General features: G+C 44.5%; 2 protein-coding genes across 2 annotated transcripts in view; both read left to right on the top strand.

Moving 5' to 3' along the window:
* Window positions 1-3,262, top strand: part of LOC119309619 (protein disulfide-isomerase LQY1, chloroplastic-like) — a 4,912-nt gene extending 1,650 nt beyond the window's left edge. The window contains exons 2-3 of the mRNA XM_037585591.1: window positions 2,562-2,711; window positions 2,904-3,262. Coding sequence (XP_037441488.1) covers window positions 2,562-2,711; window positions 2,904-2,981 — 228 coding nt within the window. The 3' untranslated portion in view covers window positions 2,982-3,262. The remainder of the gene's footprint in view (window positions 1-2,561; window positions 2,712-2,903) is intronic.
* A 6,332-nt stretch (window positions 3,263-9,594) lies between these two features.
* LOC119309618 (AP2-like ethylene-responsive transcription factor At1g16060) lies at window positions 9,595-14,153 on the top strand. Its single transcript, XM_037585590.1, has 8 exons — window positions 9,595-10,126; window positions 10,216-10,298; window positions 10,426-10,434; window positions 10,585-10,673; window positions 11,454-11,527; window positions 11,792-11,842; window positions 11,975-12,051; window positions 13,209-14,153. Exons 1-8 carry the CDS (start codon window positions 9,942-9,944, stop codon window positions 13,832-13,834), a joined length of 1,194 nt encoding a protein of 397 aa, XP_037441487.1. The 5' UTR covers window positions 9,595-9,941; the 3' UTR covers window positions 13,835-14,153.
* Window positions 14,154-27,259: the final 13,106 nt, after the last annotated feature.

Raw genomic sequence — 27,259 nt, 5'->3', positions numbered from 1 at the left:
ACCCTAGCGCAGGGAGCGTTGGCGTCGCCACCGCCGGAGCTCCGCCGAGCGTCGGCCTCGCGCGCAGCCTCTTCTTGCCGCCGCGGATGACCACGGCGACGGGTGGCGTCGCGCCGGCGCCGTCCCGTGCCGCTGCCGCACCGTCGAAGCTCCCCAATGCGGCGCGGCCGAAGAAGGGCAAAACTTCGGCGAAGAAGAACAAGGCGGCAGACGGCTCCGGCAGCACGAAGGCGAGGGGAAAGAAGCTTGCAGGGCGTTCGACGGCCGCGGCGGCTACCGAAGCGCCGGCGAGCTCACTCGTTGAGCCGGCCGCCGTCGTGGTCGTCTTCGGAAGATGAGGACGAAGACGAGGAAGATGTTTGATGTGTCTTTCATTTATGTCTTGAACTTTAGTTTGCATTTTGAACTTGGTTGGATGAACTTGTGGGCATGAACTTTTATTTTCGTCAACTTGTTTGTGACAAATTCCACATGTTCATTGCATTTTGATGATTGTTTCAAACTCATTTTGTGGCTAGAATGCCATGCCCGGCGAGTCGCGCGCGCTGTATTTTTGCGCGCTGCTGCATTATAGCGCGGCTGCTGGAGCCAGCGCTGGCGGCCGCGCTAAACCAGCCGAAGCGCGCGCGGCAAACAGGTTTTTTGCGCGCGGCGCATAGCGCGGCTGTTGGAGATGCTCTTAGATACCGCTGTAATAAGTGCAATAGGACTTATTTCTAACAAAGTTTTGACAAGTGCCTGTTTACTTGTATACACTTCGTGGGAAAGTTCTCAGATGTTGATCAGCTTCAAACATGTTAGTTTGGGAACTTGGGATCCCTTGCTAGTTTGGTTTGTTGAGGTGAATGAAGTGCTTGCAGACAGTGTTGCCCCAAAAGCTGTCAGCATTTTGGAGTGCATGCATCAGACATAGTAGTGATTCTGTTAGACTGAGCTGTTCCACACAATCACCAAATGTGTATGTACTTTATGTGAACTTTGAACAGCTTGATTCTGCATTGCTAGTTACAACTAGTTATCCATGTCGTAAAGAGGTACCCCCTCCGTCCCAAAATGTAAGACTTTTTTGACATTATGGTAGTGTCAAAAAATGTCTTACATTTCGGGACGGAGGGAGTACTAATTGCTCAGTCGTGTAGTTCTGCATAGGGCGGTAGTGTAGTGGTAGGCTTATTGCAGTTGTTCCATTTTGAATCATGTATTCTACCAGGAATCCTTCTGAAATAAAAGGCGGATGTTCCAGGAATACAACTATAGAGGAGTGCTTATATGCCTTCCCACTGTTCTGTGCACTAATACTTTTTTTTTGAACAGTTTTTAAAATTTTCTTTTGAACGGTTCGAGTCCTGCAAACAGCCTCTTGCAAAAATGCAGGGAAAGGCTGCGTACGAAAGACCCAAAGTGGTTGGACCCTGCCCAAGCGGGAGCTACATGCACTGGGCTGTCCTAACGGCTCTGTGCACTAATTCTAAAGCACCTGTCATTCATTAATGCTAAGGGTAGGTTAATAACTTAAACAGAAGGCTTGGGAATTTCTCGCGTGAACGTACTGAATTAGACACTCCTTTTGGAAAACTTGGTTAGGTTTTCCGATAAATTCGTTTGGCGCAAGAGTTCAGGATTCATATATTTTATTGATGGTGTTGGCTGGTGAACTCTGTATTTGGAATCATTGGTTCAATTAAGCTTACTGCACCTCTGCAACTAATAAATACCGCAGTAATAAGTTCAATAGGACTTATTTCTAACAAAGTTTTGACAAGTGCATGCTTACTTGTACACACTTTGTGGGAAAGTTCAGATATTGATCTGCTTCAAACATGTTAGTTTGGGAACTTGGGATCCATTGTTAGGTTTGTATGTTAAGGTGAATGAAGTGTTTGCAGACACTGTTGGCCCTAGCTCTCAGAATTGTGGAGTGCATGTATCAGACATAGTAGTGATTCTAGAAAACCGAACTGTTTCACACAATCACCAAATGTGTATGTACTATGTACTTTGTGTGAGCTTTGAACAGTTGATTCTGTATGAGTAGTTGCAAATAGTTATCCATGTAGTAACCAAAGAGGTACTAACTGCTAACTCACATAGTTTTGCAGAGGGCGGTAGTGTAGTGGTAGGCTTATTGGCGCTGGTCCATCTTGAATCATGTATTCTAACAGGAATCCTTCTCAAAGTACATGGTTGCAGATTTGTTAATATAATGGACAACGATCTAGTTTGGACATGATGGACCAGGAAACGGGAGTGCCACAGTTTGTCCACATCTTCTCTAAAACTGTAACTAGGGAACAATGTATGATGTAGGTTCTTTTGAACGTGTATATGACGTAGGTTGTACATTGTTTTAATATGCTTTAGAAGAAATATATGGTTGTTTACTTGCATTTGTCTTGCATAAAAGGCAACCTGATAAGTATTATGGTTTCTTGTAGTTCCATCTTGTGATTCTGGTAACAGGAAAACAAAGTCAAACTGCAGAACGGTTACAGAATTTTTCATTCTTCTTACAACATTACCCTTTGGCTGTAATCTTACATTCATGTTGTGGTGATATGCAGCAACCAAGTCCGACTTCTTGTTCATCTTGTCAATCCACTGGCGACGTGGAGTGCAGGTGGTGTGCAGGCACAGGCTTCTTTATCCTTGGCAACAATATGTTGTGTGAAGTACCCTCGAAAAATACAAGATGTGTGATTTGCTCTGGAAAGGTAGTGTAACTAAAAGTCTATAACTTGTTCTGTGTCGTACATGATCAAATCCTGCATTTGCGTTTGATGTCATGACTATTTCATATGAAAAAAACAGTAACATGTTTGATATTGATACAAAATTTTACCTGACTAGATGGTAGTAGTATGTTATATTATTGTAGCACACATTACATATTCATTTGATTTCAGGGCTTTTCACGTTGCGCTGATTGCAAAGGAACTGGGTTTCGCGCCAAGTGGCTTGAAGAGCCCCCTGTTGACAAATGAACAGCAGAAGTCAACCATAAACTTTACTATTTTACAGTAAACCTGGCAACTGTATGTACCTCTGTCCAAATTCCTCTGTTTGTAAACGATGGTACAGTAATCATTTTGTGATTGCGTCGGTTCCATCGATGGGGGTGAAATAGTCTCAGTTTTTCAATATATCTTTTGTGTAAGAATGTGAATAATGTTTCTTGCTCCTGTCCCATCATATCCCTCTAACCAAATGCTACCTTGTTCTTGGAAGCAGAGCTTGATTTGTTGCTGCAGAGGGTGTTTCGGAATTTTCGCATCAATGGTTTCAACCTGTTTTAGTTCATTTTCCCCTTCCCCTCATAAATTTCCAATCTGGGAAATAAATCGTGGATAACAAATGACATTATCAAATGGGCCTTTTTCTGTTTAGGGGTTTTCCAATGATGCAGCAATATATTATCTATTTTCGTTGTGATGTTTGCATACAACCTCTGTACCAAAATGTAAGACGTGTCTTGGTTTTGCATAGGGCATAAAAAACTTCTTATATTTTGTTACGGAAGAGTTGGAAGTAATTCATGCTCCGCTTTCTCTCTCTGCGTAGTTTAGCAATCTAGGTGTACAGAGGGAGCTGGGGGACAACGGAAGCAGAGGATCAAAGGCTTCCCGGACCGTCTTCCTCCTGGTGCTAGCCTTGTAAGGATGCAAGTGGCAACTGGCAAGGCACAAGGCCAGTCTCCCAACAACAACAAATCTTGCTACTCGCTATCCTTTAGGGCCTCTTTGGTTCATGGGATTTCAGAAGGGCATTAATAAGAAAAATATAGGATTGCAAAGTCATACCCACATGAATCCTAGAAGATTGAATTGGCACCACAGGAAAAACAAAAACAAATTTTTCCAAGAGGTCAGGGTCAATGCAAATTTCCATATGAAATCTAGTGTAGTATTCCTTAGGAAAGAAATGATACAAACAACCTGCACAGGAAAAAATTCCTGAGGATTCAAATCCTCAAAAAAATCCTATGATCAAAGAGACCCTTAAAGAGGCTTGTCGGACGCATTATCTTGGATTGTTCCAGTGCCCTTTCACCACCAGGGTTGCATGCACGATGCGAAGCTGCTGCAGAATTCATTCCTGTTTTTCTGTTTTGTTTTTAGCAATCTATTTTGTTGCATATGTGTTCCTTGTTCCTTGCATCTTTGTTACCTGCAACTATAGTTTTTAAGTGTTGCGTTGTTATAACTTACAGGTTTTATTTAACCGTTTGTGTATGTTGCATACGGATGAGGATTAATTGCAGGATGACAAGTCTGTTGTGGTTGTCTTAACGGGATTGGCAGCCAGCTTCGCCAAATCTTTTCTCTTGTTATGATTCTTTTGTGTCTGTTATGGAAGTTCTTATCGGGAGTTCATCTCTTTCATTCTTGATAACCATGCACACTCATGTTCTGTGTCACGATATCGGCTCTGGAAGTTCTGCATATGAAGGGGGTATATCAGAGTTCAGCACTATTAGGAGATGCCAAAATACCGTTAGGTTGATCTTCTAGATCCGCGGTATTTCCTAGGGAAGTAAAAAAAAAAAGACTCTGGTTACTCGTGGATTTACTGGCTTGACTAGTAAATCAAGTCCTCCTATAGCTGTTTGCTGGCAGAATTATTAGTTGGCATTGGCAGTGCCTCTTAAACCTGTGCATTAGAGCCAAGTATGCAAATCACAATGTTTCTATCAGCCCTATGCTTGTAGTTTTCCCTTTTGAAGGGAATGAAGCTGTCCAAAAGATCTAAACGGATAACATTCTGAAATATATAGATAACCAAGTTTGCGTGTTGTCGTTTTGCTATGGAGAAGCCATATTCTTGTCCTCGGGCATTTTGGCCTTTATCCTTCTCGTGTGCCGAGTAATTTACTTTTACTTCATATTGCGGCTCTGTGAGGCCATCAAACTCATGTGTAGAAAACCTATGGTAAGCAATAGTAGAGGCGAACAATTCATGTATAAAAAACCAAGGTGGTTTATTGATGTATCCCTCCTTTTATCTTTTCTGTTGGGCTCACTTGGCTATGCAGGAGCGACGGTTTCAGCAGTTAAGACAAAAGGTGCCAAGGTTTGGACTTTTGAACCATACAATGCAGATCCTACAAATGGAAGTAACCAAAGCTATTGTTTTTTAGTCCTTGCAATTGATAGAACTTACGGTGCAAAACAAAAGGACAAATTGATTGGAGTTGTATGAATTGATGTGGACTTGTATGACATATTTGGCCTCTAGCTATTTGGTGTTTATACAGCATGCATGCAAAGGAATGATTTAGCATATTCCATTCAAAAAAAGAATATTGTTGGCTGTAATTTAACATCCGTGAAATGGCCTTGAAAACGTATTTCCTATGCCCTGAGAAGACCAATTTCCGTTATATGACTTACCTTGATAACTCTGCAAAATTCTTGCTTGCTTCCAACTGTGCTGCAGTTGGAATCACCATGACTTGTGCCATCTAATGATTGATTAGAACTTGCAAAAGGAAGCATGGAGATGGAGAAAGGAGCCTACGGTAATACTGCCACATAGTGATTTGGGAAGATGAAGAAAAGGAGAAGGAAAAATACTCCATGCTGATGGAACGTGGAGTTTTTGCATCCGAGCTCATTCTTCTAGAAAAAGCTGGTTATGTTTTCACAGCCCCTCCTTCCTCTGCAAGTTGAGGTAAATGATCGAACATCCCTACTCGCTCAAGCGAAATAAAAGACTTTTAATTTACCATTGCTTTTGTTTTTGAGGCTGCAATAGAGACATGGGTGAAAAGGATGCCCACTATGGGAGATTTTCCACCCAACCAGTACACATCGGAATGCTCAACCAATACGTGGGATCCAATTGCTTGTCGTTTAGGAATCTTGAGATGTTGTCGGAATTTGTGTTAGCATACTGTAAATAGCGATGCAGGATTGGATCTGCGTCTGGGGTTCATTTGATCTGTCCAGGTCAGCAATGACAAACACCACCAGTCCACGGGTCATGGCACGTCATCTATTTCTGCCTAGATGATGGCACGTCATCTGTAGTATGATATGATGATAGTCCAATAGATGCAATGCAGGAGGGGCGCCTAAAACCGCTACTGACAGAAAAAGTTCTGTTGTGGAAGCAATTTAATTGCCAACACTTCTGGAAAGCGCATACAGCAGATGATCGAAGAAAGCCCATCAAGTCGATGAATATCGGGTAGCTCCATTCTTGTTTATTTTTTCCTACACTAGAAGTCATATCAACATGGAGAAAATGCAGCAGTTGTTCTCGTTGAGTTCATGGTCTTAAAAGCTACTCCCTCTGCCTCACATTATAAAACGTTTTTGCAAGCTAAAACAACTTGAAAAACATTTTATAGTCAAAATAAATACGTCTTATATTTCTGAACAAAGGAAGCATTATACAGAAAATTTTGAAGGTCTCACTCGCATTATCTTAAGTGATGGAGGCCCATACCACGGCATTGCCAAAGTACTATACTTGAAATCAAGCTCGGTCAGCTTAACGTACGTGCGACTTTTCTTCTCCCCATCTTGTTTTTTCAGCTGGGCAAAGTCACGGGCATGGTCCTGGGCGAGCGTTTACGCGGTACAGGTATTTGTCAAATCAAATTTAGGAGGCGGATTTGCAGCCCGCCCAGCAGGTTCTGAAGTTAAGTACGCGGAGACAATATGCTTGCACAGTTGCACTACACATGGCGTGACGCCGAGACCTCTGGCGTCATTTTTTGTGTGATGGATACGCACATCGGCATCACTGCACAAGATATCAAGTGGTAGTGGTACTGCGGTTGTGGCGTCATGGCTGGTAAATGCATCGGTTCGAAGGCAGGGTGTTGATCATGACTACCGACGGTCGGAATTCAGTTGGGAGCTGATCAATTCTGCCATAAATTATGGCCCATATTCTCCGGTGGAAAACGATCGCTCCATGGCGTCCAATCCATTGCCCAATAAATGGAGCGCCATGTCAAGGGATTAGTTCTCTTTCGCGTGAGAATGTTGCCCATTTTTATGCCTAATATGCCTAGAAATGACCTGCATGGATTTATTTATTATTTAAAGAGTGAATTCCACCCTTTATACTCCCTAAAATGCAGTTTGTGACATTTTGTGCCTCCTTCAGTGAAATTGCTCCAAAACACCCTGTTTAAGAAACTCCGTTCTATCAAGTGTGTCCCATAGTCATTCCTAAGTGGCGAGTTGAATCGGTCTCCAATTCGGAGGCACATTCATGTGAGGCGCGTTCGACATGACACACGTCATGTATCGACATGGTTTATCCTGACGAGGTTGCGCTACACGGCCCAAGTTGCACACCATCTTCCTCGTCTCGTTACGTTGTACTCCATGGAACATAGGTGAATGGTAGGGTGGGCGAAGGTCATGACGCACGGGTGATTGTCAGAGGAAGAACGTGCACAGAGGTATGATAATTCCTTCTCCCCGTTGGCAGGCCCACCTAAATGGGGCAAAACTTGTAAAGAGGTAAAATTGGAACAAACTAGCTTGAATTGGGCATTCCAGAGATATGTCTCCAAATAGGAAACTATCACAAATTCAATCTTAGAGGGTTAAACTTGGAATTAGCTCTGTTTGAAAGGAAATGTTCCATATCCACATTAACAACTAAAAGAATGGAACAACTCTTACGTGTGATACCCACTAAGCCCTACAACAAGGTTTTTCTCTCTCTCAAAGGCATCTCTCCACCACAACACTAGCTAGTGTCTTGCATGTTTCTCCACCCATCAATGAACATCCTCTAGATAGAAAGCGGACACCAAGCAAGGCAGACATAGCCTAGACGATCTACATAGAATCGCCATGTGGCTTTAACCGACCACAATAGAAGTATGTACTTTACAATGGATCAACTACACCGATAAAAGAAACCTCGGTGAGGAGTGCCAAAACACATTGGCATCATGGCCCAATGTTGCCGCTTTAGCAAAGCTACACCAATGAACAAGCCAAACCACCAAGTACAACAACCAGCATGCAGGTCTAGCGAGTTTTGGTACTCAACATCGAGAAGATCCATATCTGACCGAAGTGAGTCGCTTTCCATCATTGAATAGGCAAAATCCTTACCTTATTATTCTTGTGGCAAGGTCCAGGAGTTTTAAAACATCAAATGCCTGCTGATATCAAACCAAAAGATCACCTGGATTTGGTAGTCCAGATAGGTAGAACTTCACCCTTATAGGTCTTGCATTGGCAACGCAATAGGAAAGATGCAAGAGGGACCTTATTCACATGTGGTTGCACCTCTAGCGCTAGGATGCCAATCCTCGACCACTCCAACATGAAAGCATGCAAAAGGGGCAAAAACTATGTCCACCCCATGATTGTAGATCTAAGATTTGACATGGTAGTTGATGGTTGAGCGGGCATGAGAGGAGGAAGGAAACAATCTCGCTCGTGGGGGAGAAAGACTTAGAAAGCTCTTTCTATAGGGGGGGGGGTCTTTATGAAACAATTTGGGAGGAAGTAATTGTGGCATGTTTAACATCAATTAAACCTTCTACTCAACATTGCTTCACTATTTGTCCCTTTCTCGGCACACTTAGCAACCCACTTAGCAAGTTATGTTGACTAAAGGAAGCCACCTAGTTTTGAAGGAGGAAACCCTCCATCCTTCGGTGTTAGGACGATCGGGTTTAGTGATTAGAATGCACCTATGGGCGTGTAACATCTGCAATTGCACAATGCCCCCATTTTTCATTTACAGGTGTCTCTTCATTAAATAATACTCCAATAATAAAAATAAAACAATACAAAGGTGAATTATTTAAACATTGTCGTTTACAAGTTTAAGATGCATTTGTTGAAGATAAAAAATTCTTAGAGAAAATTGTAAAATGGACAATATATCTTGGTGTTGCTTTTTCCCCCTACGAAGCTTAACTCCATGTTTCTAGTCGAGTCTTAGCTTTGATCGTACGACCTGTTAGGAATGAGTCCATTTCTAGGTCATATAAGGCGGTGGGGATGCCATGGCGCTTGACGATGGGATGTGCTAGTGGTGCCGTTAAGTGGTATTGACACTGCACCCGTGGGGCCAAAAATGTGATGGCGGGCTTCGCTACATTAAGGCGGTAGTGATTGCGTGAGGGACAATAAGGCACCAATGCCAAGCCAAAGTTCGATACGAGTGAAGAAAGGATGCAATTATGGTTTAGACAAGAGTTGTCCTCCTAAAAAAATCACTTCAGAGCAATGTAATCTCCGTCACATGGTTTTCACGACCATTCTCTTACGAGTTTAATACAACAAAAATAGTGTAGCACAATTCATTGACCACATTCGTTTTTTTTTTTTGCAAGAACATTCTGTTTTTTTATTTAATGAAAGCATCAACAGTGCATTTAGCAAATCAATACTCCGACCGTGCTCGAAATGAGAAGTAATAATTACAAAGTTTTGTAAGAAAAGAGGCCTATATTCGCCCGGACGAAAACATTTAGAAAACTTTGAAATCCAAAATTCAGATAACTGAGCAGTAGTATCACCCGCAAAAAAAAGAAAAGAGAAAAAAAAAGAGTAGTATAAAACTATGTGCGTTGAGATTTGGGGCACCGGCCGCAAACACCAGCGCTCATGCCTGAACCAGCGCTAGACCCTCGAAGTAGCTAGCGACAAGCGGAGGCCGCTCCAGGGCGGCCAATCAGATCAGGGGGGAGATTTCCCTTTCTGTCCGAGCGAGCGAGAGGAGCGCCGGCTGACCCCTCTCTTCCTCCTGTGCGCTCATTTGGCGCTTGCCCTGCGCTCCAAAACCTCCAACCAATTTCCGCTGCCGCCCCTCCCCTCCTTCCCCTCCTCCTCCTCCCCGCACGCAGACCCATCCATCTTTAAAACGGCCACCCTCCCCGTGCCACCATAGTTGGCCACCCAACCTCCCTCCTTCCCCCTCACTCCCTCCCACACGCAGCAGCAGGCAGCAGCGCAATGGCAAAGCCCCGCAAGAACTCAGCCGCCGCCGCCGCCGCCGCCGCGGCAAACAGCAACGCCATCGCCAGCGCGGCCGCCGACGCGGGGGCGGACGTGCGCGCCAAGCCCAAGAAGCGCACGCGGAAGAGCGTGCCCCGCGAGTCCCCCTCCCAGCGCAGCTCCGTCCACCGCGGCGTCACACGGTAAGCTCGCTCGCCAGCCAGTCTCGCCCGAGCCCCACGCGCCAACCGAACGCGCTTCCAGTCATGCTAACGGAACGGCCGGATCGCAGGCACCGGTGGACGGGGAGGTTCGAGGCGCACCTGTGGGACAAGAACAGCTGGAACGAGTCGCAGAACAAGAAGGGCAAGCAAGGTAATTAACCAACCAGCCAACCCGCTAGCTAATCACTCCACTGGCTCCGTCATTAGTCCACTGGTTAATCCACCGCATCTTCCTGACGATTTTCCCCGTCTGCTGCTGTTGTTGTTGGTGCACGCAGTTTACCTCGGTGAGGCTCCCGAGTCACGGCCTTGGCATGAGACGGCCGGCCCGATCTCCACCACTGCCCCTCGTCACTCCCTCGCCGTTAAAAAGAAGAGAATTTACAGAGAGATTTACCTGCTGCCGGGCTAACTGTAAATTGCCCACAATGCTGCAGGGGCGTATGACGAGGAGGAGGCCGCGGCCCGGGCGTACGACCTGGCGGCATTGAAGTACTGGGGCCCCGACACCATCCTCAACTTCCCGGTAGGCTACCCTACCCCGCCCGTACTGTACCGCACGATATTTACTCGTTGCACATTCTAGTCCACCCGTACCACTACCACTGCCGCGACCGCTAGCACAGGAGTAGAAGTCTCTAAGAGCATGGTTAATAGTATAGCCAGCTGCTGGCTATAAGCCAGTGCCATGTCATTTACAACCCATCTTATAGCCAACATGTATAATAGTAGATCAAAAGAGTGTACTACTTTTTTATTATGTGGCCCACCTTTCATTCTCACAAAGTGCCTAGGAGCACGTGCTAGAGCTGGCTCTTCACGAAGAGCCCGCTTACCTTCTCTCTCCTCTTCTCTTTCCTCCAACTAAGCAAAAATATACTAGTTTATTCCATATAGCCTGCTGACTCATCTCTATTATACTTGCTCTACATTCGAGGCTCTTTTCATTTTCTTTCGAGAACCTCGTCGTACTCGGTGCTGTCGGTCGGCACACCTCGGAGGTCGAATTCCGCGGTCTACTGCCGACAGTGAAACGAAAATCAATTGTCGACCCTCATTTATGTTTTAGACAGATTTTACGAGTTTATTGTTCAATTATTACTGTGTAGAATTTCCATCATTCTTTGAAATAAACCAAAGTTGTATTTTTTTCCGAAACAGAGAGTTGTATATTTTTTAATTATACTCCCTCCAATCTGAATTAATTGGCACAAACTGTATACAATGCAAAACATTGTATAGAGGCTACACAATTGAATATTTTTTTAATTTTTGTTGTTGTTGTCGTGCTCTTGATTTGTTGCAGCTATCTATATACGAAGAGGAATTGAAAGAAATGGAGGGACAGTCGAGGGAAGAGTATATTGGTTCACTCAGGAGGTAATGATCATCAAAATGTAACGATGTTTTTCTGAATCCCGCTCCCCCTTCAGTTTCGGTAGAAAGCACATGGGACTTAAACAAATACAAATCTTAAAACAAACCATACTCCCTCCATTCCAAAAATATCTCTGTAACTAGATATAAGACGTTTTTACAGTTTAATTCAATTTGAACTACGAAAACGTCTTACATTAGTTATAGAGGTAGTAGTACTGATGTCCAAAATTTAGTACTTATGTCCAAGTGACATTTTTTCCACAGGAAAAGCAGTGGGTTCTCACGAGGGGTCTCCAAGTACCGCGGAGTCGCAAGGTAACATCATCCGTACGTAACATCAAACTAGATTTCTCCACCGTCCGAACGGGATTTCAAACCACAGGAGAGTAACTTGATTTTGAAAAACAAATCTCACACATATGTATCCATTCACAACAAATTTTACAGGCATCATCACAACGGGAGATGGGAGGCCCGGATCGGCCGTGTGTTCGGCAACAAGTACCTCTACCTCGGCACCTACGGTACGTACTTGTACCTTTATAAATTAACCTCCTTCCACAATATCATGCCTCTTTAGCGAAACCACAAAATACAAGTGGCCAGTAGCATCGCAACGGCCCCAATAAATGTCTTGTACATATTTTTGACTCATAAAATCTTCAGTCGTACTACGTACATAGATAATGAGTGAGACTGTTCATGAAAGCCAAATCTGAGTCGTGCTAGCGGTGTACCGCAGCCTACACTCCCAAGTCCTAGACCAGTACCAGCAGCGTACCACATGGGCACACGGTGACGATTAGGCACAAGCTCGACCATCACAGACTCACAGTCCAGCTTAGTGCCTAGATGCCTCATTAAGCACAAGCGTGACCAGATAGTTGGCCAACTAATTCGTACACTCCGTGGCTGAAATGCCTGCTAATGCTAATCAGGTGTACTACGATTAGGCTGCAATTACTGCTGGGTACAATCACTGCTCCCCATCACAGTCGGAGCGGAGGCGTGTTCGCTCTTAGCAGCGCACAATCTGCCGCCTCTTTTACTTTTTATAAGACGTTTTCGGAGTCAGTATCATGCTATGAACACGTGTTGTCGATAGCTTCGGGGTTGTAGGTGCGTCCCCACGGTTTAGATCTCCATAATGAATTACAGAGTGAATTATAGGAGTGGTCTCGGATCCAAGTAGCTGGAGCAAGCAATGGCAGAGCAGAGATGAGGTCTCGGCAGTTCCAATTCCGGTTAGTTGGGGATTAGATGCCATGACTCAATGAGCTCGACCCCAGCAACGCCGTACTTCAACTTCCAGCGGTCTAAAGATCAGCACTGTTCACACCACAGAAGTTCAGTTGCACTTGCACCTAGACCTGATTGTGATCGGAGCATCAGTGATGCACCGCATGATCGTAGGCTGTTATATGATTCTATGACTTTAGGATTCAAACTAATCCCTTTGATATAAATTTTGGTTAGCAGAATTTACGTTTCTACCATCCTTATAGTTAATATTCTACTATTTACAATCCTATCCTCGGAGCTTCGATCGGACTCAAAACCACGATTGTGACTGCCTTAATTGTAGTATTCTTTTTTCAACGAAAAATGCTGCGTCGCCCCTCAAAAAAAATAAAAAATGCTGCGTCGTTTAAGCGATCTAATCGTCGGATGATGTGCGCAGCGACGCAGGAGGAAGCGGCGATGGCGTACGACATGGCGGCGATCGAGTACCGCGGCCTCAACGCGGTCACCAACTTCGACCTCAGCCGCTACATCAAGTGGCTCCGCCCCGGGGCCGCCGACGTGGCGGGCGCCGCCGGCCGGAGCGCGCACCCGATGCTGGCCAGCCTCGCGGCGCAGGAGCTCCCCGCGATCGACCTCGACGCCATGGCGTTCCAGCACGACCTCCACCAGCAGGGCATGGAGGACGGCATGGCCGCGGAGGCGGCGGCGGCCGCGGCGGGGGCGCAGTTCCCGCTGCTGCCGGCCAGGGCGGCCACGCTCGGCCACACCCCCACCACGTCCGCGCTCAGCCTGCTGCTGCAGTCGCCCAAGTTCAAGGAGATGATCGAGCGGACGTCGGCCGCCGAGAGCAGCACCACCACGTCCTCCTCGTCCATGTCCACGCCGCCGCCGCCGCAGGCCACCAGGGACGACGGCGCCTCGCCGCAGTGCAGCTTCCCGGAGGACATCCAGACCTTCTTCGGCAGCGACGACGGCGTGGCCTACACCGACGTCGACGGCCTCTTCTTCGGTGACCTGTCCGCCTACGCGTCCCCGGCGTTCCATTTCGAGCTGGACTTGTGATCGCGCCGGCGTACGTGGCCACTGGCCAGACTGATACGCGCCATTAATTGGTTTCTTCCAATGGGGATGGGGGATTTTGTCAATAGGATAATCAGATGGAGAAGAAACGAAGACAGAGCAAGATAACAGAGAATTGTTACAGTGCAGCTAGTGAGGACTGAGAATTATTTGAAGATTATTTATTGTTTTTGTCCTTCTTTTGGTATAATCAGGGGTATAGCGTAAGCAAGAGAGATTGTTTCATTTGTTTCAGGATCCTTGACAGTCAAAATAAGGAGCTAATATATACGTATATTGATTCACATGAGTTCTTTATTTACGAAGATTCTTCCATTTCAAGTCATTTGAAGTTCAGGATTTGTTCTAAGTCAAACTTGTCTGCATTTGATCAGTTATGTAGAGAAATGTGTTAACATGTACAGCATGAAATATATGTAGTGCGGAGATATACAAACATTTGGCAAACTAAAAGTTACCAAAATAGACATAGTTCATGAACCCCATGATCCTGAGCAGCCTATCTGTAAGTAGGGACGGTCGTGGGTGCAACCTTCCAGGTCGAAGCTGCAGAAGCTGGCTAGTAATCACAGGCGAGCACGTACGCGGCTGGAAGTTGCGGACGAACGGAGGGTCCTGGCTCGCTCGTATCTCATCGGCATGTGCCGGGCATGTATGGCTCTGTCAGTGCAACGGCGACCACGGCGTCAATGTGCCCGCTGTGGAATGTGGATCTCGGGGGACAGGGAATGTGCTCGATGTCAGGTCAGAACGAGGCTCCAATGGCACGGCAGGGAAAACAAGAAGTCGTGGCTGGAAAAGTCGCCGCCGCCTCGCTGGCGGCCTATCCTGGCGTACGGTCGATGGCCGGGACCCGGCCGGCCGGCCGGCCAGCGCTCTGCCGGCGTGCGCATTGCGCGGTAGGGGTCGGGGGAAGGAGGCGTGCGTTTTCGTCCTTGGTCGCCGGGACTCTTGGCTGCTGGGAACATGTCGCGGGAGACGGGTTACGTTTTCGAACGTATCGTCGCTTTGTCAGCACTCGGTTGGTGCTCGGTCCGGCGGCGGCTCAAGGGCGCCGGGGCGCCGGATCGGTTTTGTCTTTGGCGCCGCCCGGGTGCCTGGCTACGTGGGTGGTGGCGGAGGAAGCGAAGGAGGGGTGCGCTCGTGGTCTTGTCTCGCGCTGGGAACTCGCCAACAGAAACATGAGACGAGGATAAAATGGATAACGAAATCCCCCGACAAAAAAAAAAGAAATACACGACAAAATACTATATATTCAGTTCATCCGCACCAACTCCATTTCTCTCGATATCCAACTATGCCATCTCACCATACCACAATGCATGACCTAAATACTTGTTCTCCACTAACTTCAATTTTTTTGTTTTTGAAAAGAAGGATATACTCCGATGCATGTAGCCATTTTATTAATTATTCACAAAAACCCTACAAGATAATACATCAGTAAGTCTGAAGCCACCATCTAGACAACACTTGTCACTCCTTCTATCCCCTTGAAGATGGGGTGCCGAATGTCCGAGCCAAATACCAAACAAATGTTGCACAAAAGCCTAACATCTAGAGCTGCATGCCCTAGCCCAGCCACATACGAGGACTGGGTCACACACCGGACCGGCGCACTCTCAGAGGCTGCCGCCATCATCTTCCACCGGCTCATCTCCAGAGCAAGAACTGACGTATCGACCTTGCCTGGCCTGTCGTCGACGCCACCATGGCGCCAGACAATGCACCATCCTGCACGTATCCGTCCACACGCGCCCGCCCCGAACCTCCGCAGCTCCATGCTACCGAGATCCACCGTCGGCCTTGCGGTAGCGTAACACCGCTCCTCCTCTTGCCCCCTCCAGCCAGCACTTGCTCCAAAATGATGCCCCCAGGAGGAACAACGACATCGAAGGTGCCATCATCGTCCGATCGGTAGACCCAGATCTAGGGTTTCCTTGGAGCATCACGAGTAGGGTGCCACGACCTGCAACAACGATGCCTCGAGAAGGGAACGACGTCTTATGTCTACTACACAACCTTCTTCTTGTAGACGTTGTTGGGCCTCTAAGCACAGAGGTTTGTAGGACAGTAGCAAATATCCCTCAAGTGGATGAGCTAAGGTTTATCAATCCGTGGGAGGCATAGGATGAAGATGTTCTTTCTCAAACAACCCTGTAACCAAATAACAAAGAGTCTCTTGTGTCCCCAACACACCCAATACAATGATAAATTGTATAGGTGCACTAGTTCGGCGAAGAGATATGTAAGATCGAAAGTATGTCTAGAGGGAGGGGGGGTGATTAGACTACTTGACCAAATAAAAACCTAGCCTTTTCCCAATTTTAATTCTTGGCAGGTTTTAGCAACTTAGCACTAGCCAAGTAATCACAATATAATTCAAGCAAGCATGCAAAGAGTATACGAGCAGCGGAAAGTAAAGCATGCAACTTGCAAGAAAGTAAAGGTGAGGAGTTTGGAGGGAGCAAACGCAATGTTGACAGGAGATTTTTGGCGTGGTTCCGATAGGTGGTGCTATCGTACATCCACGTTGATGGAGACTTCAACCCACGAAGGGTAACAATTGCGCGAGTCCACGGAGGTCTCCACCCACGAGGAAGCAACCTTGTCTATCCTACCATGGCCATCCCCCATGAAGGACTTGCCTCACTTGGGTAGATCTTCAGGAAGTAGGCGATCTCCTTGCCCTTACAAACTCCCGGGGTTCAACTCCACAATCTTGACGGAGGCTCCCAAGTGACAAATAACCAATCTAGGAGACATCACTGTCCAAAAGGTAATAGATGGTGTGTTGATGATGAACTCCTTGTTCTTGTGCTTCAAATGAAAGTCTCCCCAACACTCAACTCTCTCTCACAGATTTGGTTATGGTGAAAAGACGATTTGAGTGGAAAGCAACTTGGGGAAGGCTAGAGATCAAGATTCTTATGGTTGGAATGGAATGTCTTGGTCTCAACACATGAGTAGGTGGTTCTCTATCAGAAAATGAATGGTGAAAGTGTAGGCACGTTCTGATGGCTTTCTCCATGAATGAAGAATGGGTGGAGGGGTATATTGATACGTCTCCAACGTATCTATAATTTATGAAGTATTCATGCTGTTTTATTATCATTCTTGGATGTTTTACAATCATTTTATGGCAACTTTATATCATTTTTTGGGACTAACCTATTGACCCAGTGCCCAGTGCCAGTTGCTGTTTTTTGCTTGTTTTTTACATCGCAGGAAAACAATATCAAACGGAGTCCAAACACCGCGAAACTCCTGGAGGATTTTTTATGGAACAGAAGACCACCATTGGGCCAAGGAAGCACCTGGGGGAGCCCCGAGGGGGGCAGCACCCACCAGGGGGCGCCCTGGTGGGTTGTGCCCACCTCGATGGCCTACCGTACCCCTTCTTCGCCCTATAAATTCTCAAATATTCCAAAACCCTTCGAGGTAGCCCTAGATCAGAAGTTCTGCCGCTGCAAGGCCTTTGTATCCACGAGATCGAATCTAGACCCCATTCCGGCACCCTGCCGAAGGGGGAAATCATCACCCGTGGCCATCTTCATCATCCCGGCAGCCACCACGGTGAGGAGGGAGTAGTCCACCCTTGGGGCTGAGGGTTTGTACCAATAGCTATGTGTTTAATCTCTCTTGCGCGCGATCTTGAGATGTCACGATCTTGGTGTATCATGGGCTTTGCTAATATAGTCAGATTATATGGTGTTTTCCCCTCTCTATCTTGTTGTGATGAATTGAGTTTTTCCCTTTGAGATTTCGTTGTTATCGGATTGAATACTTTTATGGATTTGAGAACACTTGATATATGTCTTGCAATTGAATACTCGTGATGACAATGGGGTATCGTATTGACTCACTTGATATATGTTTTGGCACTCAACTCGCGGATTCCCGAGGTGACATTGGGGTAATCTATGCATAGGGGTTGATGCGCGTTCTTGTCTTTGTTTCTCCGGTAGAAATATTGGGACACTCTTTGAAGTTCTTTGTGTTGGATTGAGTATTATGAATATGAATTTGCTTTGGTGTTATTTTAGTACAAACTCTAGGATAGATCGAACAGAAAGAATAGCTTCGTGTTATTTTAGTACGAACTATTGAATAGATCGAACGGAAAGAATAGCTTTGAGGTGGTTTCGTACCCTACAAACAATTTATTCTTATGCTCTCCGCTAGATAGGAACTTCAGAGTGATTCTTCATCGCACTTTGAGGGATGGTTATATGATCCAATTATGTTAGCATTGTTGAGAGATTGCACTAGCAAAAGTATGCACCCTAGGCCTCATTTTCAAGCATTGCAATACCTTTTTGTGCCTGTTTACTATCTTCTACCTTGCTGTTTTTATTTATTCAGATTATAAAAATATATTTGTACCATCCATATTACACTTTTATCACCATATCTTCGCCGAACTAGTGCACCTATACAATTTGCCATTGTATTGGGTGTGTTGGGGACACAAGAGATTTCTTGTATTGGATTGCAGGACTGCTTGAGAGGGGCCATCTTCATCCTACACCTCTCAAGGATTGATAAACCTTAGGTCATCCACTTGAGGAGAAGTTGCTACTGTCCTACAAAACTCTTCACTTGGAGGCCCAACACGTGTCTACAAGAATAAAATTGCATAGTAGACATCATATATCACTAGTAGAAAAATGACCTTTAATACTGGTTCGTAAGGACCTTTAGTCCCGGTTCTGTAATCGGCACTAAAGGGTGGGGACTAAAGGTACCCCCCCCCTTTAGTCCCGGTTCAACACGAACCGGGGCCAAAGGCCCACCACGTGGCACGAGCCCGCGCCGGGGGCCGAGAGACCTTTAGTACCAGTTGGTAACACCAATCGGTACTAAAGTTTTTTTTTAAAAAAATTGTTTTTTTGGAAAAAAATTGATTTTCTGATTTTCAAATTTCTGAATTATTTGACAATTTAATCTCTAATCACCCCTCATCATTGCTCTAATCACCCCCATCATTCCAAATCATCTAACTTTCCGGATGGTCACCCATCCTCTTACTACTCAAGCCTGAGCACGCTTAACTTTCGAGTTCTATTCCTGCTAGTTTCCAAGTGTGCACTTGTTGTTTACCTGACAATAGTAAGGTGTCAATCCTATTAAGCCTCTGGAGTTTAGATTGAGCATGCATTCACATGTTTCACTGTTTGAGTTTGAAATTATTATTCTAAAAAATAATTATTATTTAGTAACACTAATATTTCTTGAATAAGTAGTTTGACCACAGTTTGACCATAGTTTGACCACAATTTGACCAAAATTCAAAAAAAAACTAAGATAATTATTTAGTAACACTAATATTTCCTGAATAGGTAGTTTGACCAGATTTGACCATAGTTTGACCACAATTTGACCAAAATTCAAAAAAACTAAAATAATTATTTAGTAACACTAATATTTCTTGAATAAGTAGTTTGACCACAGTTTGACCAGATTTAACAAAAAATCAAAAAAACTGAAATTTGAGCATATCTTTTTTTCCTTTCTGAATTTGAGGATTCTAAAAATTTGCGAACAGGCCTACGGCGGTCAAAACTGGATGAGTATATTTGTGCTGATTTTTTGATATATTATGCAGGGTTTTTCGACATCGTATGCAAAAGATATGATCGTTTTACTTTTTCCTAACACTTTTTTGCAAAACATGTCGAAATTTATGTTTTTAAATTTCCCTAACTACTAGATGTAGTAACATAACTACATCTCAAAGGATTTTAATTTTTGAAGTTTTTATCTTTTTCTTTTGTTTTTTAAACAGAAAAGGCAATTAGGGGGGGGGGGCGGGTTTAAAAATTGCCCTTTAGTCCCGGTTTGTGTCTCCAACAGGGACTAAAGGTGAGATCCCTTTTTTCTTGGTTTGTGACACAAACCAACACTATAGGTTAGACCTTTAGTCCCGGTTCGTGTCAAAAACCAGGACTAAAGGGGCTTGTGGGGCCCCGACCTGACGCCAGCCTGCCACCACCCCTTTAGTACCGGTTCGTGCCACGAACCGGTACTAAAGGTTCAACACGAATCGGGACTAATGCATTGTCGTTTGAACCGGGACTAATGGTACCATTAGTGCCGGTTCATTTACAAACCGAGACTAAAGAGCTGAATATTAGGTAGTTTTTCTACTAGTGTATATAGCCTCCACACAAAATCTACACACAGATTCCCAAGCTCGGTGAGACCGAAGGGTAAAACTCGGTCAAACCGATTCAGGTCAAAATATGAACGTTGGGATTTTTTGTGGGACCGACATGATCAACTCGGTGGGACTGATGCGCTAGGGTTAGGGCATAACATAATATCGGTGAGACCGATCACATGAACTCAGTGGGACCGATTTCAGTAATAGGCAACCAGAGAGTTGGTCAGCCAACTCGGTGGGACTGATTCGCTCATTTTGGTGGGACCGAAATGTTACGAAAAGGAAACAGGAAGTTTGCATCGCGAGCTCGGTGGGACCAATTCGCTCATTTCGGTGGGACCGAAATGTTACAAAAAGGAAAAGAGAGTTTGCAATCCCATCTCGGTGAGACCGAGATCCCTATCGGTGGAACCAAACTGACTAGGGTCTGTGACAGTGGCTATGTCAAATGAATTCGGTGGTGCCGGATATATCAAATCGGTGGGGTCGAGTTTGACTTTTAGGTTTAGGACATATGTGTAAATGAGAAAGTGGTTGAGGATTTTGGAGCATATCACTAAGCATTTTGAGCAAGTAAGCCATTAAGCAACACCTCATCCCCGTATAATAGTATTGTCTTTCTTAAAGACTCAATGTGATCTTGGATCACTAAAAGAAAATATAGAGTTTTGAGCTTGTTGCCAATATGTGTCCTTAACATTTTGAGGGGTCCACATCTCTAGTCCATGCCATGCCAATCATTGAACTTTCTGAAATAATCATCTTGAAAGAGCATTACTTCAATGAGCTATATGTTGTTAAGAATTACCAAAACCACCCAGGGATTAGTTGCACTTTCAATCTCCCCCTTTTTGGTAATTGGTGACAACATATAGATCAAAGCTTCGACAAATGATAATAAGAATGAAAAACATTGTCGCTTTGAGAAGTATGTGATAAGCAAGAGCTCCCCCTAAATTTGTTCATTATTTAAGATTTGCTTTTGAATGCAAATGCACAACCAATTAGGATACATCTTGGTGGAGCGCTCAAAATGATAGAAATAGAAACAAGCACTCATCACCAAGGCAAAGTGAATGATCATACATAAGAGATATATAATATCGTCATCCAAGCACAAGCATTACGCATGATATGATCAAAGACATGAACATACAAAGTATCTCACACACATAAACATAGAGTATCAACCAAGCAAGTAAGCAAATAAGTAGCAAAAGAAGCAAAGCTCTCTCTCCCTCGAAGCCTATAATCTATACACTTTCACCCCCTTTGGCAACAAGTTACCAAAAAGCTTGAAAATGCATAGTGCTATGCGGCTCTCTAAGCTTGATCTTCAGGAGGTGGTGTTGAGAGGACTCTTAAGGGTGAAAGCATCAGTTGAAGTTGATGGAGCTGGTGGAGTTGCCACTGGAGGGGCAACTGGAGCTGTGGCTGCAGGCGCTGAAGCTGTAGCTCTAGTGTTTGGCACTGGCACTGCTGCAGACCTCTATGCCCTAGGCACTCTCTGAAATACTTCAGTAGTTGCTTTCCCTTCCTCTCTTCTGCTTCTTCTTGTAGCTGCCCAACTGCTATTTGAATCTCTGTCACCTTCAAGTCAAGATCATAGAATTTTGTTTCAATGGTCCTCTCCAAGCTCTCTTGGTTTTGAGTCAGGGTGGTCAACCCTTTCTCAATCCTCAAGGTAGCTTGAATAAGATATCCAAGTTGGTCTTGCTTTGACTTGAGGAACACTTGTGAAGCCTCTTTAGCACTTGGCATCTTTGCTGCCTTCTCAGCTTTTGCCTTCTGCCTCTTCTCTTGAGCTTCCACGGATGTGTGATCTTCAACATTCATGACAACAGTGTTGTCCTCAAAGTCAGGCATCAAAGGAAGATGCTCTTTGTCCAATAAATACACTCCATTTTTCATCTTGGAATTAATCAACATCTGTATGTGTGGAGCATACCCACATGACCTCTTCTGGTCAGCAGTTGTTCTCTTGATGGTCTCAACAATCAAACTCATAACTTTGAATTTCGGGGGCAAGTCAAAGAGATGAAGCAAATTGATGGAGTGGCCTATGATCATCCTGTGATCTCCTGATTTGGGCAACAAGGTGTTCCTCATAATGGTATTTATTGTGGCCAATCCAAACATCAAGTAGTACATTGGGCCTAGCTTGTGTGTCTCCAAGGCTTTGTCAGGTATCTCCTTGTACATGTTGGCCATGGAGTTGTGATCCTTCTTCTTCTTAGCATAGACATCAATGTCTTCCTCAGCTTCATCAGGGGCATTTATGAGCTTGGCCCACTCATTAACAATAGATTGGTAGCTTGTACCTTCAGTCATCCAGACAATCTTTCCATCAGGATAAAAATGAGCTGTTGAGTAGAATTGCATAATGAGCTCACCATTCCACTTGGTCAACTTTTGACCCACAAACTTGTCAACTCCATTGAGCTTGAAGCTTTCATGCACTCCTAAAAAGTGATCTTCATTAGCATCAATGAATTCCCAATCAACCCACTTCATGTCACACACTATTTGCTTCTTGTCAAGTAACACTGTCTCATAGAAATCTTGCTGTTCTTTGGTGTGAAACCTGTAGTCCACAACAGTTCTTCTCCTCACAGCATATGTATCTGCTTGTCTCCAGAGTCTGAGACATGCATCCTTTATTTCCTTCATGTTTTCTGCCACTGGATGATTGTCATCATGGTCTGGTATCTTTGGCTTGAGTTTTCTGAGCACTTGGGCTTCATCTTCTTCTTCAACCTCAGGCACTGGGGCCTTGTTCTTCTCTGTAGCAAGAATGTTCCTGGTGCTTCTCTTGGGTGCAGACTTGGAGGCTTGAGATGGAGCTTTGGGGGTAGTCTTGGGATTTGAAGGAGCAGCCCCAGAGTTGATGGCATCCCCCATCAGCTATTGAGACTTGGGTGCTAGTGCAACATCCTCTTCTTCCTCTTCTCCTATAGAATCTCTCCTCATTGATGGATGTCCAATTACTCTTGCAACTGTTTTCCTGACCCTTTCTTTTCTCTTCTTTCCATTAGCATCTATTTTGGGCTCAAGAGTGAATTCCATTGTCTCTTGTGTTGATGCCCTAGCCTTTGACATTGGCACTCTCTTTGCAGGTGCTTTCTTGTTCTGACCTGGCTTGGTGGAAGCAGCAGTAGCATACTCTTTCTTAATCACTTTCTTCTTTGAAGTTACTTCCTCAACCTTAAAGTCTTCATCCTCTGAATCTGAGGTTTTCTTCTTTCTCTGCCTAGCTGTTACCTTAGGCAGGTTGCTTGGTGTGCTCCTGATACCCTCATCAAAGCTGCCAGAGGGACTAGTGCCCTCACTCAGGTCCATCTGCTCCTCAGCCTTGTTCTGGCCGTCACCCTGATTAGACATTCTGACACTGCAAACTGAGAGCTGACCCTGTGAATAGTTATAAGTGAGATAGAGTGGATGATCATCACAAAGTGCATAATTTTTGCAAAACAAATGAGTCAAAAACTTAGTTTTAGTTTTCCACAGAAAGCATTTCGGAGCTACCGATTTGTTTAACTCGGTGACACCGAAGCAACTTTGGAGTCTAAACTAGTGGAATCGGTGAGACCGAGACATAGTTCGGTGACTCTGAGTTTGCTAGGGTTTCACAGAGTCCTGAACTCGGTCACACCGATTTGCAAGTTTTGGTCAGACCGAAAATTACAAGTGCAATGGCCTAAGCCAAATCGGTGAGACCGATTTCTACAACTTGGTCGGTCTGAGATGAGTTTGTTAGAAAGCTAACCCTAAATTTTTGAATCAAAGCTAATCTAAATGAAGTTTTCTCTGGATAGATTGATCTCATACTTGGTAAGAAACATGGAATGTCTTTGTGCTAAGAATTAGGGGTAAAAGATTGCACAAAGTGTCGAGCTCATACCCTAACTTGGCGAGGAGCTTGCTATGGCGGCAACGGAGGTGAAGATTTCCATTGACGGTGGCGGAGACTAGCGGCAGGAGGTCGCTGGCGACGAGAGGACGATCCGGAGAACAGAGTCGGCAGAGCAGGACGCGCGCGGGCGAAAAGGTTTTGGAGTAATTTCCAAAATTTGACCCATTGGTATATATATCCTAACACTATCGGTGTGACTGAGTGGAACAACTCGGTGGCACCGAGATGCAGAATCGCAAGCGGTTACTGCAACTCGGTGTGACCGAGAAGTTCTAATCGGTTGCACATAGATTGAAAAACTAGATCAACTCAATGAACTTGTGTGACCGAAAAGGATGAATCGGTTAGATTGAAATACACAGAGAGGTTTTGGAAATTTAAGTCACGAATCGGGACTCCGAGTGCTCCTCACCCAGAGGGTTCAAATTTGACTTAGATCAAACTTTGTGATGCAACATGAATAGAGTTTGAGACGAGAAAAGCATATATAGCTAGAGGAAGTTCTTAGGCATTCTTGTCCATCCATTTGGCAAAATAAAAAGAGCCAATCAATAAAAGCAACAAATGGATGTCCTCGAATGAGAAAAGTATGCAACCAACATGCTCACACAATAAAATGGCAAATGAAATATGTGGCAAAGCATGCACAATCATTCTAGCATCTATCAAGCAATTGGCAATGACTAGGTCATCTATATATGAGTATATTGACTTAGGAGTCAAATGAGAACATTTGATCATAGGTCATACTCATCGTTTAAGCACAAGTGGGTTAGCACTTTTACATAAAGCATTGTTATGTTCACACCATTAGAGTTGCCTTAGCTCAATTCTTAGAGTAAAGCTCCCCCTAGATGTGATATCCCCCCTAAGACGGATGAACTAACCTTGAGTTTTGTCGATGATGACTTCATGTAGGTGTTAAAAATGTGGATGCTCATTGATGATGTAGACCATTTGGAGAAATCCATTGGAGTGAGTTGCACTTTCAATACCTACATGGGTCAGTCCCACAAGGAACAAACAAGGATACGCATAGACATAGAGTGAAGCATACACATGATGATGTCCATGAAAGCATTAGATTACCTTGTCCCTTGCCTTACCAACAAGAGGGTTTGTGACTCCTTGAACTAGTGCAAGATGTGGAAGTAGTTTGCACTTGTCCTTGTCAATATGAATATGAGTGAAGAATGTTGGTGGAGTCACCCACAAGAACTCTCTAGTTCTTCTTCTTCGGGATCCACATCATCTTGATGGGAATCCTTAGGGTTGTAGATGTACTTGATGAAGTAGAACTTGATGTAGTCTTGGGAACCCACTTGACCAAGGCCTTTGGAGCATCTTCAAATGCATCAATCTCCTTTTGAAGCTTGTCCTTGCCTTTTTGCTTGTGGTCTTGTGGTGGAAGATCATCTTGAGTTAGTGTCCCCTCGAAGGAAGTAGGATCATACTTCTCTTGTTGAGGAACAAACTTCATCTTGGGGTATTGATTTATTCCCACTCAACTCCATTGGCATTGAACTTTCGTTCAAAACCAACACCTTGATTCTTCCGGTGCGTTCCTTGATTGCGTACAATTTCCTCAAATTGCTTACTTCTGGCAAGGCTCTTGTAAACACCTTTTTCTATAATTCCCTTCAATAAGCTATTTTCTTGCTCAAGTGTAACTTGGCTAAGAGAATCATTAGTTGAATCAAGAGAACTACTAGAAGTAACAATATTGGTTTAGCATGATTATTGTTACTACTAGAAGAAGAATCTTCATTCTTCTTGTTGCTAGATTTTACTTGTGGCATGTAAGTAGACAAGAGTAAAGGCTTGGTAACGTAAGAAGAACTTTTCTTTCGAAGATCATCATTGATGGCTTTTAAGAACCCATGTTCTTGCTCAAGATTGAGCTTCTCGAAGCATAGCTTCTCATGAGTTTCTAAAAGTTCTCGACGATCTTCTAAAGTAGTTTCATGAGCTAACTTAAGAGTGTTTAGTTCTTTAGTTAGACGCCCAACCTTCTTATCATTGTCATTCATTTCATCTTGATTAGCATGATTAATAGCATTTTCATCATAGTATTTATCACTAGAGTTGTCAACAAGTAAATCATCATCACCTAGCAAGTCATCTTCATCACTATTGAAATCAACACACTCGGGGTGTGTTACCTTGGGGCCTTTAGCCATGAAGCATCTTCCAGTTCCTTCATTTGGTGAATCAAATATGGCATAGGAGTTGGTTGACACAAGTGCTAGACCAGCAACACCTTCATCTTGAGTATATTCAGAGTCGGAGTGATAACTTCTCTCAGAGTGGTTGTCGGAGTCGAAGCCGGATACCCATTCACCAACATGAGCTTGATGTCTTCGTTTTGTGTAGCTCCTTGATGACTTGTCCTTCCTTTCTGAATCCTTGCTTCTTCGAGAGGTTCTTTGTTTGTAGCGATCATCTCTACTCCTTCTCTCTCTTGGAGGTGATTCTTCCCTTTTGCTTCTCCTTTTAGGTGAGTCTTATCTTCTTTTGTATGGAGTCCTTCACTCATTAGAGTAGTGTCCGGGTCTTCCACAATTGTAGCAATTTCACCCACGACTAGAAGATCTTTTTTCATTGTAGGACCTTGACTTGGAACTTCTTTCCTTGCTTCTACTCTTGTAGAATTTGTTGAAGTTCTTCACCATTAAGCTCAATTCTTCATTGAAGGCTTGTTTCTCAGTTGATGATGTAGGAGCATCACATGAGACTTTGTAAGCATCTGTGAAGCTCTTCTTTATCCTTGAGTGACATCTCATGAGCAACAATTTTTCCAATGACTTCGGTTGTCTTGAGATTTTTTTAGTTTGGCATCATTTGGATCAAAGTGCACATGGTATCATATTTTCCATCCAAGGCTCTCAAGATCTTTTTGATGATGAATTTGTCGGTCATCTCTTCACTTCCTAAGCCGACAATCTCATTTGTGATAAGAGCAAGCCTAGAGTACATTTCAGTGACACCTTTGACGGTGTCCTGGACTAGGGGGTACTCACCACATCGTCTCCCGACCAGGTGGATCGGGACGAGGACCCCCATGGCGGTTCACTATTGGGCCAGTTCGGGCAGCCCATGCCGCATACGAGGAAGATTCCACAAGACTTGGTGATAAGACAAGGACTCCTCTCCACCAACGTATTCGACTAGGACTCTTGTTATCATAGGTCTCTGGTACATTATGTAAGCCAGGCCAGGCTAGTCGATAGAGGATTATGACATTATTCATCATACCCTTAGGTTTTAGACCACAACATATAATCTCGAGGTAGATCAACTCTGTAATCATACATATCAAATATAATCG

Source organism: Triticum dicoccoides, chromosome 5B (genome assembly GCF_002162155.2).
Source record: "Triticum dicoccoides isolate Atlit2015 ecotype Zavitan chromosome 5B, WEW_v2.0, whole genome shotgun sequence".
Classification (NCBI taxonomy): domain Eukaryota; kingdom Viridiplantae; phylum Streptophyta; class Magnoliopsida; order Poales; family Poaceae; genus Triticum; species Triticum dicoccoides.
Note: the sequence above shows the minus strand (reverse complement) of the source record. Positions and strands in the feature narration are given on the sequence as shown.